This window comes from Panthera tigris, chromosome B1 (genome assembly GCF_018350195.1).
Source record: "Panthera tigris isolate Pti1 chromosome B1, P.tigris_Pti1_mat1.1, whole genome shotgun sequence".
Classification (NCBI taxonomy): domain Eukaryota; kingdom Metazoa; phylum Chordata; class Mammalia; order Carnivora; family Felidae; genus Panthera; species Panthera tigris.
In genome coordinates, this window is record NC_056663.1 from 39,941,191 (window position 1) to 39,956,825 (window position 15,635).

At 36.4% G+C, this 15,635-nt stretch overlaps 1 protein-coding gene across 7 annotated transcripts in view; it reads right to left on the minus strand.

The window, feature by feature from the left end:
- HOOK3 (hook microtubule tethering protein 3) overlaps positions 1–15,635 on the minus strand; it is a 114,665-nt gene that overhangs the window by 20,227 nt on the left and 78,803 nt on the right. For all 7 annotated transcript variants that reach the window (XM_042983346.1, XM_042983344.1, XM_042983343.1 and 4 more), the window contains 2 exons: positions 14,287–14,427; positions 1,328–1,415 (listed from right to left, as the gene is read on the minus strand). In XM_042983346.1, the coding sequence (XP_042839280.1) occupies positions 1,328–1,415; positions 14,287–14,427 (229 nt within the window). The remainder of the gene's footprint in view (positions 1–1,327; positions 1,416–14,286; positions 14,428–15,635) is intronic.

Here is a 15,635-nt window from a genome sequence, read left to right on the forward strand (position 1 = left end):
AATTTTAGGAACTAGGAATCAATCTGGGATCTAAGAAAGACTATCAACACATTAATTAAAGGATAAATTAAACCACCGATCTTAGAGGATCCTGTCAATACAAGACAGATACATGTTTATGAAACTCCTAAAATTAGGTCAATAATGAGCTTTAGGCATCTAATATTCGGAGGTTTTGAGTAATATACTGGTTTAATACCCCTTTTTTGGTTCCTTTTGTTTTTATGCCCTCTTATATTTATAAGGCTGGAAAGAAATGATAGATCTATAGTTCTGACATTCTCCAAAAAGACTACCAATGGAAGCAACTGTGTAGGTTTATACTCAAAGGCCAGAGTTTATAGCAAATTATACCAGCAATAATAAAAAAGAACCAACCGACTGAAGCAAAGATTAAACTATTTTTGAATACTTTATTGTTGTAATTCTACTGTATACTGCTTATTAAATGTAAAAGATTTGGAAAATTTGATTTATTTGCACTTTCATCAGAGACTGACTATTATGTGCTACAGAAGCACTGTGATAGACAGTGAGCATGAGAAGACGAAAGTCCATCTAGTTCCTGGCTTAATGCATTTACGATATTCTAGTGTGAGCGTGCCATTCAAGCAGGCAAGGCTATGACAGACATGCAGTACTCTGCATAAGAGAATATAAAAAGAAGGTCAGTGAACTTATATTGAGTGGGGCAGTGCTGGGGATAGTAAGAGGGATTCAGAAATCCAGAGGTGGTTATTTCTAGGAATAACACTATTTTTAAAAATATCAATTATACATAAAAATTTCTATTTGAACATACTAAATTTGTACAGCATTTTTGTTGTTGTTGACCAGAGGGAAAAACCTTGTACTCTGAATACTGAGAGGAGTACATTTAAAACACAAAGCCTCAGGGAGCCTGGCTGGCTCAGTCGGAAGAGCATGTGACTCTAGATCTCAGGGTCGTGAGTTTGAGCCCCACGATGGGTGTAGAGGCAACTTAAATGAATAAATAAATAAAAACTTAAAAAAAAAAATCCTAGCTTCTCTACTCTGTAAATCAAACAAACAAAAACCCCACGAAGTGAATTCCTTAGTTAATAACTACAAATAAACTTCTAATTCCCAGCAGAAGGATTCCAAAACAGACAATGAAGTACTGTCTGGTCCTTTTCACAAGGAACATTAGTAAAAGGAAAACACTGTTGTGTTTTTTTTTTCTATAACGAATATAATTATAAATTATTTTGACAGAGACCATCAAAAAAAAAATAAAAATAAAAGTTATAGCTTTTCTTAACATTGTGAAACTTTTGGACCATGCTCAGTACACATTAAAACTTACATCTTCTGCTTTTGAGCCTTGATCCTGTAAAGATTTTTGCAGTTCTTCAACTTGTGACTGTACTTCCAGAAGTCTTTGATTCACCAGCCTAGAAATCAAACATATATTAATTTGTCAAGTTCGGACTTACTTATACCTTCTCTCTTGGTTTTCATATTGGTTACAGACACAGTATAATTAGCAAAACAAAGCTAAGATAGTAGTGCAGCTCACTGTTCAGATTATTTTTTGTTTTACTTGAAATTAAAAAAAAAAGTTTATTTTTGAGAAAGAGTGTTTGTGCATAAGTGAGGGAGGGGCAGAGAGAGGGGTACAGAGGATCCAAAGCAGGCTCCACACTGACAGCAGACAGCCTGATGCAGGGCTCAAACTCATGAACCATGAGACTGTGACCTGAGCGACAAACTCAGACACTTAATGACTGAGCCACCTAGGTGCCCCTTACTTGAAATTTCTATGATGATTTCAAATATGGTATTTTAGTGGACATATCTTGTCATACCACTATACTTATGCATATCTAATTATCTGAAATTCACTTCAATACATGTTTATTCGCACTATGTGTCATGCACCATGCTCAGCATGGTGTTAAAAGATCCCTGTACTCAAGGAATTTAGTGGGGAAGCAAAATGTTAAAATACAAGATAAATACTTCAACATATCACATAGAGGTACACAAAAGAATAATGATTGCTCAAAGCAGCAAGAATTAAATCTAATTGTATGGGGGAATTAGGCTTGACTGAACCGAGACTAGAACAATAAATAAAACACTTAAGTGATTAAGGATGGAAAGGGGATTTAAGACAGAGAATTCATCATGTCCAAAGCACACAAAAATATGAGGGGGCACAGTGAGTTCAAAAATGGCATGTCTAGAGCCTACTTAAAATTAAAAAAAAAAAATTCTATTTTTTTTCAATGTTTATTTATTTTTGAGAGAGAGAGACAGAGAGACAGAGTGCGAGCAGGGGGAGGGGCCATGAGAAAGGGAGACACATAATCCAAAGTAGGCTCCAGGTTCCGAGCTGTCAGCACAGAGCTGGACGTGGGGCTCCAACTCACAAACCATCAGATCATGATCGTGACCTGAGCCAAAGTCAGATGCTTAACTGACTGAGCCACCCCGGTGTCCCCCTCCCCAATATTGTTTAAGTATGGGGGTGTCATTCAGTTGGTACGGTGTGTGACTCTTGATCTCAGGGTTGTGAGTTAAGCCCCACATTAGATCTGGAGCCTACTTAAAATTAAAATTAAAATAGGTAAAGTTAAAATTAAAATAGGTAATAAAAAAAATTCCTTAAGAATGGCATGTCTATGAGGGGAACAATGGCTAGATGAAACCAGAGAAGAGGAGAGGTTGTTGAGTACAGCCTTACATGAAATGTGTATTTAGAACTTATCCTATGATCTGGCCTAAAATCTGGCTGAATAACTCAGCCTTTAAGAATGTTGATTCTGGACCTCATACATCCTCTAAGTCATCATGATGCAACACTCAGTATACCAGCCTGGTTCTCTAGGTCTTGGGATTCCTCCTTGGAATCTCTGAAGGATTGCCAGAGGGTGAGACTTAATCAAAAATAGTTTACAAAGATAACATTGATTTGAGGATGGAAGATGTTATTAAAAAGGTCAAAGTGAAAGCATGAAGACCGGAAGGAGACTACTACAATTATTACTAAATATGCCTGAAAGAGGAGGGAACAAGGATGAAATATATCTAAAAGGCAAAAGAATACAAGGATTAAAAAATAACACTCAGAATTCTGGTTTGAGCTTTTGGAAAACATTTACTGAGAAGGAGAATATAGGAGAAGCAGGTTGCTAAATGAAGGTATTTTGTTGTTGTTGAAAATGCAGCACCTTGAGTTATCTGTCAAACAGCTGTATCTCTGCATCTGAAGCACAAAGAGAAATCTGAGTTGAAAAGATAGATGTGAGAGCCATTTGGAGTTAACAGAAGCCTTGAACAAAAATAATATCGATTAGAAAGAATGTAAAGAAGAGTAGAAAAGAGGAACAAAGATGGTCCATGGCAGATCACCAACCAGAGGGTAGAAAGAGGAACATCACCCTGAAGAGAAGTAGGAGAAACATAAGAGAGGTATTTTAACTGAAATTTTAAAAAGTTTAAGGAAGGGGAGGATGATCAACAACAATGAATACAACAGACACGAGGAAAGATAAAATTTTGAATGCTCCCACTGGATTGGCCATTTACAAGATGACTGGTTATTTTAGTAGGAAATACTTTAGTGGAATGGTAGAAGCCAGACTATCTCAAATTAAGGACAAAACAGGGCAATGAACATTTAGAATCTAAACAGCCAGAAAATTCAATAAGCATTTTTTTTTACTAAACAAACTGTAAGAAATTCTTCCCATAAATGTTACAGGTTCTATAATTAGTGACAATCACATTGAAAATTCAATCTAATCTATGATAATAACTAATGTTTTTCACATCAAGGAACAGAAAATCTAGGTGCTTTTTATTTATTTTATTTATTTTCTTAAAGTTTATTTATTTTTGGGGGGGAAGGAGCAGAGCAAGAAGGAGAGAAAGAATCCCAAGCAGGCTCCATGCTCCATAACTGTGCAATCACAACCTAAGATTGTGAGATCTTGACCTGAGATCAAGAGTTGGATGCTTTACCAACTGAACCACGCAGGCACCCCTAGGTGCTTTTTAAATAGTGAAGGAATTATTTGAAAATCCATATTCAATATGGGGAGATATACAAATACATTACTAGTGACACTGTAACTTTGTTCAATCTTTTCAGAAAGTAATATGGAAATAGATTTCAAACCATTAGAGTATTTCAACCACCCATCTTGGCCATTTTTGAAATTATTTAGTCAACAAATACTGTAAGCCTATTAGGCCTTGGTAAATGCCATATATATTAAGTCTACCAAGATGTTCCTTGGAAGTATTTGAAAACAACACAAATTTTCAGTAATGGGGAATAGACAAGCAAATACCCCAAACATTAATGGGGAATAAACAAGCAAAAGTATGAAGTATTTACACACATACTTTACATACATGAAGCTATGTAAACATATGAGCTCACCTTTTTTCAAAAAAATGCAAACTTCAAAAAGCCAAGATAAATGAGGACTCTAATACCTACTTCATGGTGCTGTTTAGAAAAGTAAGGTCTTATATAGTGTCTAGTGCAGTATCTGTACAGAGCAGGCACTCTATAAGTGTGAATTGCTTCTACTTATTTTCTCCCCTTCAGAAGTTATCATATTAATTAAAATCTACTTACATATAATTTTCAAGGGCGTACAGAAAGAGGATGAGCTTGTAATCACAATATACTCTGGGCAGGAAGGGAACAAGGTCACGTATGCTTTGAGAAAGCTCCCTGAGCGAGGGTCAGCAGGTATTACAGATTTTTAAAATGCCAACTTGCTGAGAAAACTAATTGGAAAGGACTTTGGAGGTTTACTACAAACCTTTCCTTCTGACAGACAATGTACCGGTGCTGAACAAATTGTGTTTAAGTTAAAAGATTCAGTGGAACTCAAGTTTCTTTGTACGAGTCTAATGCTGTACACTTGTAAGAGATTAAGTTGGAGACAAGGTCATCTACTTACTTATTAAACTCAGTAAGAACTAACTAATCCTGAAGAGAAAAAAATCCTCTGCAGGAGAAAGAAAAAATAAGTTTTGCAAACACGGAAAAAGATAACTTGGCAAGAAAGAGTATGGATGGGGTGCCTGGCTAGCTCAGTCAATGGAGCGTGCAGCTCTTGATCTTGGGTTGTGACTTCAAGCCCCAGAGTGGGTATAGAGATTGCTTAAAAATAAAATCTTTTATTTTTATTTTTATTATTTTTTTAAATAAAATCTTTTAAAAAAGAAAGGCAGGAAGGGAAGGAAGGGAGGGGGAGAAGAAGGGGAAGGGAAGGGAAGGGAAGGGAAAGAGAAAGAGGAAGTAAAGAAGGAAGGAAGGAAGGAAGGAAGGAAGGAAGGAAGGAAGGAAGGAAGGAAGGAAAAGAATGAAGGCAGGCAGGCAGGCAGGATTAGATAGAGGCTCTGAATTCAGGCAGCCTGGGTCTAAGCCCAAATTCCCTCACCAATAAAACTTTAATAAAGATAAGACTACATATTTAAAATAAATAGCACAATGTTTGGAACAGACAAAAGCTAATAAACATTAACTGCTATTATTAATATTATTATTGTTATAGGTTACAAATGGTCATACTATAAATGTAAGGTATCAGTACTGTAATTCAGGAAATAGTTCTGCTAGGAAAATGGCAGAGTAGGAGGACCATGACTAAGCTCATTGTGGCCCACAGCTACAACTAGATAACATTTACATCAGTGTAAATAACCTAGAAAATGACCCGAGGACTGGCAGAACAAACTTCACAACTAAAGGTAGGGAAGAGGCCACATGGAAGAAGGTGGCAAGGGCAAAGCCATGGTCTGGGAGTGAAACAGACCATGACTGTCTGTGGCGGGGAGGGAGCCAGAAAGAGCAGAAAACAGACTTTCAAAATATTTGACTTTGAAAGTTAGAGGGGCCAAATTTTATGAGTTCTTAAAACCAGCAGGACTTAAAGCCTGGAATTTTAAAAACTGGTGAGCTTGGTTCTGGTAGAGACCTGAGTGCATTAGGAAGCGGTGCCCCAGTCTGTAAAGAGACAGCATGACCAACAGCAGTGTAAGTAAATACAGCAGAGAACCAGCAGTTTGAGGGCAGATGAGAGGGAGAGTGATTTGTCCATCTCAGAAAGTGGCCTAGAGAGACACGGATCATGCAGACACCCCTCCAGGAACAAGGAGCTGGTAGTCACCATTTCCCTTTCCCTGGCGCAGAGCATCAACACACATCACCACTCCTACCTAACTTCTTTGCACCAAGCACTGCTCCTGATGTTCTGCCCTTCCCAGTCATGCTCCCCTTAGTCCCTCCCAGCACTGTAGGTCCCCTTCCCCCAGAAGACAGTGCAAACCCTGCCAACACCACATCTCCCAACCCACATGTTTTGTGGGGCAGGTCTCATTTTCCAAGCACACCGTTGCACATTAAAATGCACCCCACCCCTGCTGGGGACCAAACACTGCCCACAATACGCAAAGAGAGCCTCTATAGACAAATGACTGAAGGACAAAAAGGTCAAGACACAACAGCAGGGTACACACAAAAGACTCCTTGAACTGCCAAGCCCTGGGGAACAGGGGACACTGCACTGCAAGGCACCACAGGACCTCTTCTTCATAAGGCTATTATCATTAAAAGTAAGAGAAGTAGCTGACTTTCTGAACAAAAACAGACACAGAAAACAAAATGAAATGAGAAGACAGAAAAATGTTTCCCAAATGTAAGAACAGGACCACACCACAGCAAGAGACCAAAGCAAAGTAGACACATATAATATGCCTGATAGGGAATTTAAGGTAATGATCATAAAGATATTCACTGGACTTGAGAAAAGCATGGAGGACATCAGTGAGACCCTTAACAAAGAGATAAAAAAAATGACCTATCAGAAGGGTGTCTGGGTGGCTCAATCAGTTAAGTGTCTGACTCTTGATTTCACATTAGGTCATTATCTGGAAGGTGGTGGGATCGAGCCCTGTGCGGGGCTCTGTGCTGACAGCATGGAGCCTGCTTGGGATTCTCTCTCTCCCTTTTTCTCTCCCAAAATAAACTTTTTTTAAAAAAATGGCTAACCAGAGATGAAGTATACAATAAATGAAATTAAAAATACACTTGATGGAATAAATAGCAGGCTAGATGACTTGAAAGACACAATAATGGGAAATAACCAAGCTAAGCAAACAAGAGGAAAGAAAATTAAGCAAATGGAGAATAGTCACAGGGAACTCAGTGACTCCATCAAACATAACATCCACATTATAGGGATCTCAGAAGACGAAGAGAGAGATAAGGGGGCAGACAATTTATTTGAAGACATAATAGCTGAAAACTTCCCCAATCTGGGGAAGGAAACTAACATCCAGATCCAGGCACAGAGATTCCCCTAAAATTCAACCCCAAAAAAGTTCACACCAAGACACATAGTAATATAATGGCAAAAAGCAGAGATAAAGAAAAAAATTTAAAAGCAGTAAGAGAAAAGACAGTTACATAAAGGAAACCCCACAAGGTTATCGGTAGATTTTTCAACAGAAACTTTGCAGGCTAGAAGGGGTGGCATGATATATTTTAAGTGCTAAAAGGGAAAAATCTGCAGCCAAGAATACTCGATCCAGCAAGGCTATCATTCAGAATAGGTGACAGAAAGAGTTTCTCAAACAAAAACTAAAAGAGTTCATGACCACTAAACCAGCGCTATAAGAAATACTGAAGGGGATTCTTTGGAAAGGAAAGATCATAAAGGAATATGAAAAGTAAAAAACACAAAAGTAGGAAAAATAAATTTTTTTATAAAAATCAGTCAAGGGATTCATAAAAGAAAAGGATGCAAAATATGACACTATATACCTAAAACGAGGAGCAGAGGAATAAAGAATGGGTTTAAATTTAAGCAACCATCAACTTAAGATAGACTGCTATATACAGAAGATGTTATATACAAACTTAAAGGTAACCACAAATCAAAAACCAGTAATAAATATGCAAAGAATAAAGAGAAAAGAATCCAAGTATATCACTACAGAAAGCCAATAAACGATGAAAGAGAACAAGGATCAGAGAAAAACTATAGACACGACCACAAAACAAGTAACAAAATGACAACAAACACAAATCTATCAATAATTACGTTGAATGTAAATGGACTAAATGCTCCAAAACACACAGGGTGACAGAGTGGATAAAAAAACAAGACTCATCTATATGTTGCCTACAGGAGACTCATTTCACACCTCAAGACACCAGCAGATTGAAAGTGAGGGGATAGAGAAACATTCATCATGCAAATGGATGTCAAAAGAAAGCCAGGGAAGCAATACTTCTAAAACACAAAGTAGACTTTATTATTATTATTTTTTAACGTTTTATTTATTTTGAGACAGGGAGAGACAGAGCGTGAACAGGGGAGGGTCAGAGAGAGAGGGAGACACAGAATCTGAAACAGGCTCCAGGCTCTGAGCTGTCAGCACAGAGCCCGACGCGGGGCTCGAACTCACGGAGCGCGAGATCATGACCTGAGCCAAAGTCGGATGCTTAACTGACTGAGCCACCCAGGCGCCCCACAAGTAGACTTTAAAAGAAAGACTGCAATAAGAGACAGAGAGAGACTATAAGATAATAAAAAAGGGATGATTCAACAAAAGGATATAACAATTGTAAATATTTATGCATGAAACATGGGAACACCCAAATACATAAAACAATTACTAACAAACATAAAGGAACTAATCTGTAGTAATACAATAACAGTAGAGGACTTTAACACCTCACTTCCATCAATGGACAGACCAACCACATAGAAAATCAAGAAGGAAACAGTGGCTTGAATGACATACTGGACTAGATTTAATAGACTTAATTCAAAACATTCCAAATAACAGCAAAATATACATTCTTTTCAAGTGCACATGAAACATTCTCCAGAACAAATCACATATTTGGCCACAAAACAAATCTCTCAACCAATTCAACAAAATCGAAGTCGTATCATGCATCTTTTCTGAATATAATGCTATGAAACTAGAAATCAACCACAAGAAAAAATCTGCAAAGAGCATAAATACATGCTACTAAACGATGAATGGGTCAACCAAGAAATCAAAGAAATCAAAACTTAACATGGAAACAAATGAAAATGAAAACGCAATAGTCCAAAATCTTTGGGATGCAGCAAAAGTGGTTCTAAGAAGGAAGTTTACAGCAATACAGGCCTACATCAAGAAGAAAAATCTCAAATAAACAATCTAATCGTACCCCTAAAGGAAGTAGAAAAAGAACAAACAAAACCCAAACTCAGCAAATGGAATGAAATGATAATGGTTAGAGCAGATAGAAGTTATATAGAAACTTAAAAAAAAAAAAATCCATTAGAACATATCAGTGAAACCAAAAGCTGGTTCTTTGAAACTATCAACAAATTTGATAAACCTGTAGCCACTTATTACAAAAGAGAGAGGATCCAAATAAATAAAATCACTAATGAAAGAGGAGAAATAATAATAACCACGACAGAAATACAATTTTAACAGTATTATATGAGAAGCTACATGCTAATAAATTGGACAACTTGGAAGAAATGGATAAATTCCTGGAAAACATGTAACCTACCAAAACTAAAGTAGGAATAGAATATTTGAGCAGACCAATTACTAACAATGAAATTAAATCAGTAATCAAAAAACTCCCAAGAAACAAGTCCAGGACCAGATGGCTTCACAGATGAATTTTACCAAACATTTAGAGAAGTTAATACCTATCCTTCTCAAACTATTCCAAAAAATACAAGAGAAAGGAAAACTTCCAAATTCATTCCATGAGGCCAGCATCACCCTGATCATACCAAAACCTGATAATGACACCACAAAAAAAGAGAACCATAGGCCAATATCTCTTAGGAATATAGATGCAAAAATCTTCAACAAAGTATCAGGAAACTAAATCCAATAACACATTAAAAACCCTCTGCAAAGTAGATCTACAGGGAGCATACCTCAAGATAATAAAGCCCTTATATGAAACATCCACAGCCAACATCATATTCAATGGTGAAAAACTGAGAGCTTTTCCCCTAAAGTCTGGAACAAGACAAGAATGTCCACTCTCAGTACTTTTATTCAATATAGTACTGAAAATCTGAGCCACACCAATCAGACAACACGAAGAAATAAAAGGCATCCAAATTGGTAAGGAAGAGGTAAAATTCTCACTATTTGCACTTGACATGGTACCACTTATAGAAAACTCCACCAAAAAATGACTAGAACTGATAAAAAAATTCAGTCGCAGGATACAAAGTCAAGATACAGAAATCTATTGCATTCCTATACAGTAATAATAGAGCAGCAGAAAAAGAAATTAAGAAAACAATCTCATTTACAACTGCGCCAAAAACAATAAAGTATCTAGGAATAAACTTAACCAGAGGTGAAAGACCTGTAAAAGAAATTTAACATGAAGTAAAGAAATGGAGAAACATTTTATGCTCATGGATTGGAAAAAAAAATATTGTTGGGGCGCCTGGGTGGCTCAGTCGGTTAAGTGTCCGACTTTGGCTCATGTCATGATCTTGTGAGATCACGTAGGGCTCTGTGTTGACAGCTCAGAGCCTGGAGCCTGCTTCAGATTCTGTGTCATCCTCTCTCTCTGCCCCCATCCCCACACTCACGCTGTCTCTGTCTCTCAAAAATGAATAAATGTTAAAAAAAAATTTTTTTAAAGGAAGAACAAACATTGTTAAAATGTCTGTATTATCCAAATCAGTCTACATATTTAATGCAATCCCTATCAAAAATGCCAATAGCATTTTTTCATAGAACTAAAAAAAAAAAAATCCTAAAATTTGTATGGAGCCACAAAAGACCTTGAGTAGCCAAAGCAATCTTAAAAAAGAAAAATCTGGAGGTATCACAATTCCAGATTTCAAGTTACATTACAAAACAGCAGTAATTAAAACTTTATGGTACTGGCATAAAAATACACAAAATAGATCAGAAAACTCAGAAATAAACCCAAAATTCAATTAATCTTCAACAAATGGTGTTGGGAAAAATGGTCAGCCACATGCAAAAGAATGAAACTTGACCACTTTTTAAAATTTTTTTAAATGTTTTTATTTATATTTGAGACAGAGACATAGAGACAGAGAGAGCATGAGCAGCGGAGGGGCAGAGAAAGGGGGAGACACACAATCTGAAGTGAGATCCAGGCTTTGAGCTGTCAGCACAGAGGCTGACGCAAGGCTCGAACTCACAGAGTGTGAGATCATAACCTGAGCTGAAGTCAGACACTTAACTGACTGAGCCACCCAGGCGCCCAAACTTGACCACTTTCTTATACCATACACAAAAATAAACTCAAAATGGATTAAAGACCTAACTGTGAGACCTGAAACCATAAAAATCCTTGAAGAGAGCACAGGCAGTAATCTTTCTGACATTAGCTGTAGCAACACTTTTGTAGATGCGTCTCCTGAGGCGAAGAAAACAAACTATTGGGACCACATCAAAATAGAAAGTTTGTGCATAGCAAAGCAAACAATCAACAAAACTAAAAGGTAACCTATGGAATGGGAGAAGATATTTTCAGATACCATATCCAATAAAGGGCTAGTATCCAAAATATATAAAGAATGTACACAAGTCAACAATCAAAACCCCAAATAGCCCAATTAAAAAATGGGTGGAAAACATAGACATTTATCCAAAAAAGACATACAGATGGCCAACAGACACAGGACAAGATGTTCAACATCACTCATCATTAAGGAAATGCAAATCAAAACTACAATATCAGAATGGCTAAAATCAAAGACACAGGAAAAAAGTGTTGGCAAGGAGCTGGAAAAAAAGGAACACTCTTGCACTATTGGTGGGAATGCAAACTGGCACAGCCACTGTGGAAAACAGCATGGAGATTCCTCAAAAATCTTAAAATAGAACTACCTTATGATCCAGTAGTCGCTCTACCAGATATTTACCCCCAAAATACAAAAACACTAATTTAACAGGATACATGTATCCTTATGTTTACTGCAGCATTATTTACAACAGCCAAACCATGGAAGCAGTCCAAGTGTCCATCAAAAGATGAATAAAGAAGATGTATTCACACACACACACACACACACACACACACACACACGCACACACACGCACACGCACACTGGAATATTATTTAAGCGTAAAAAAGAATGAAATCTTGCCATTTGCAACAAGACAGAGCTAGAGTATAATATTAAACAAAATAAGTCACTCAGAGAAAGACAAATACCATATGAACTCATTCATATGTAGAATTTAAGAAATAAGAGGTGCCTGGCTGCTGGCTGGCTCAGTGGGTTGGGTGTCTGAACACTTGATTTTGGCTCAGATGATGATCTCACAGTTAGTGGGTTCATGGGTTCAAGCCCTGTGTTGGGCTTGGTGCTGACAGCATGGAGCCTGCTTGGGATTCCTTCTCTCCCTCTCCCTCTGCCCCTCCCCCACTTTCACACACTACCTCTCAAAAATAAATACACATTAAAAAAAAGAATTTAAGAAACAAACGAGCAAAAGAAAGGAAAAAAGAGAGAGACAAAACAAGAAACAGACTCTTTATAAGGAACAAACTGATGGTTACTAGAGGGGAGGTGGGTGTGGGGATGGAGGAAAGAGTACACTGATCATGATGAAAAAAATAAAATAAAATGATTTAAAAAAAAGAAACAAACACAATACTAAAGTGCAAACAGCTGTAAGTGGCATTGGGACTTGGGAGGCAATCAGTCATCTACAACATGAGTGCTGTGTAAATGACAAGTAGTTGTTCTTTTTCTGATCAGAGAAGACCAATGGCCATAAGATCTGTGAGAAACAATGCAAAGCATTATAAAGGAAGTTATGGGTGTTGATTCACTGGAAAAAAATTAAGGTACAGGGAAGACCTTCCTGACTAAAGATGGCTAAAATATAGCCCAGAAGCAAAGGACGATGGAGATGAACACAAGTGCTCTCACCCATGGGGCTGCATGATTGCCAAGCTGCTTTCTGCAAGTCCCTTTTCTCCACTTTTCATTCTAAACTTTTTCTAAGTATTTTAAAAAAGTATTCATTCTCTATGCTCTAAGAATTGATATAAAACTGTCCTCCTTTTTATGCTTTATTATGCTCTAATAATCACCCTGTTATTTATGCTTTTTGCTGATTTTACCACAGCAGCTTTAAAAATCAAACTGCAGGGGTGCCTGGGTGGCTCAGTCGTTTAAGCGTCCCACTTTGTCTCAGATCATGCTCTTGTGGTTCTTGAGTTCAAGCCCCACTTGGGCTCTGTGCTGACAGAGCCTGGAGCCTGCTTCGGATTCTGTGTCTCCCTCTCTCTCTGCCCCTCCTCTGCTCATGCTGTCTCTCTCTCAAAAATAAATAAACATTTAAATAAATAAATAAATAGAGAAAGAGATAGATAGATAGATAGATAGATAAATAAATAAATAAAATTAAAGTGCCAAGAAGGGCAGGGCATGTAAAATGGTCATAACATTGTTGACTCACACCTGGGAAATGCCCCATCAATCAGGCATAATAAACTGTAATATCAAGCAAACTATGAAACCATTAATGAAAATGTCAAATCCCTCAAAAATGACATAATATCACAACACTAAGAAAAGGAAAAGACACCATGTTTGGTATCTAAGAAACATTTCCAAAAAGGAAAAGAACTAAAAGACTGTCACAACAAAATATAAATGTAATTCTTTCCAGAGCAAGCTATTGCTGTACAGTTGCTTTGAATGACTACATAATGATTTTCTTGTTAAATTTCCAGATTCTGAATTCTCATAATTGAATTGTTTATAAAATGAATGACTTCTTTTCAGGGTCACAAGAAATAACAGGTTTGAAAAAAAAAAGAAAAAAAACTCTTGTCAATTCAGTTCTGATGAATCCTGTTTTTCTCAAAACTGATCCTTCAACACATTAGCTTATAAAAACAGGGTAAACTGTATTATTCTGATAATGAATAGAACTAAAATTGTGAAAGACTGAATTAATAATCAGACTTTTTTTTAATCTTCTGGTTTTAATTAGTAATTAGAAAGGGAAAAGGGTGGGGTGGTTGGTATCAGTTTGCTTGAAGAAATAAAGAGGGGAATGCTATTATAAAGAGGCACAACACTTTTATGCAAGTCTATCTGTAAGCAGAAAAATGGATTAAGGTACTCTTAAAATGAAATGGAATAACACATTATCACTACTCAACATACAATCCAAATCTTTAAGGGAATCAAAATCAAGGAAAACAGAGAAAACCTGTGTCAAAATGCTGTCATCTACATATATCCTTACCTATTCTCTGTCTCCAGTTCATTCTTGCGTAGGTTTGCATCATCCAGAAGACTCTGCAATAAGGCAATTTTTTCATTGTCTGAACCCTCTTGGTTAATTTTTAACATCTTATTCTCATGCTGAAGACGAATAAGTTTCTCCCTGAATGAACAAAAGAAAAGCTGATTATGTAGTACACTGATGCAATACTGTTAACAAAATCCAGCTATTCACAGTTACAGATTTAATGCATAGAACAGAAATGAAAAACAAAATACTGCAAAGAATTCAGCTCTTGTAATTGGCTAAGACATTACATTCAGGTCTTCAGTACTTTCTTTTCAGAATGGATAATCTGAAGATAACAGCATCTCCAAACATCATGACTGTAATGAACGATACCTCAAAATTCTATTTCCTTTTTGGTTTAAATATTTAAGCTGTGAATGCATTTATGTATTTGTTTTTCAGTTCTCATCAAAAAACATAATCTCTAATGCTATGCTCTTGAACTACCAATCACTTGATGTCAAGACATAATAGTCAACAAAGAAAGCCTTCAATATATGCATTCCACCCATTCCTATAAATATGTGAAATTATATTCTTGTTAACAAACCATGTTCTCAGAGCTGCATCTGCTATTCATACTTAAGTTTGCACAATCTTTTCATATCATTAAATATTATACCTTAATGATAAATATAACACTTTAAATGACATGTTAAACAACATACTGCAGATGAATTGCTATTTAATCAATGCACAATTATTTGGAATTTGTTATCAATTTTGAGCTTTGATGTGATCAAAGCGATCAGCTTTATCGGTTATTTCCTTAGGATTAATTTCTAGAAAAATAGGACAATCCTGTCAAGTTGCTCAAAACAAAAGTACCACCACAAGGAAAAAAAAAGTTGTAATTATGTGTGGTGATGAATGTTAACTGAACTTACTGTGGTGATCATTTCACAATATAGACATTTCAAATCATTATGCTGTACACCTAAAACTAATACAATTTCATCTCTTTTACCATTTCATTTTCTTGATGGCTCTTCTGGAGACAGAGTATATTTGACTTTGTGATGAGTCATACTCAAAAAAGCCATTTTATTTGTTGAATCTTTATCATTGTTCTTTTTCTTCAGGTTAAAAATCCAACTGCATAATCTAAAAGCTTCCTTAAAATTGTGGTTTTTCTTTTCTTCTTCTTCTTCTTTTTTTTTTTTTTTTGATATAGCCCTGTATTTAGATTCATTCCACAAATTTTATTGGTCCAATAATAAAGTACCACATCAGAAGGTAGAAAAGGAAAAGGTATATAAGATGCTTCCTGTGTTGGTGCTACATTATTCTCCTTTTGTTTA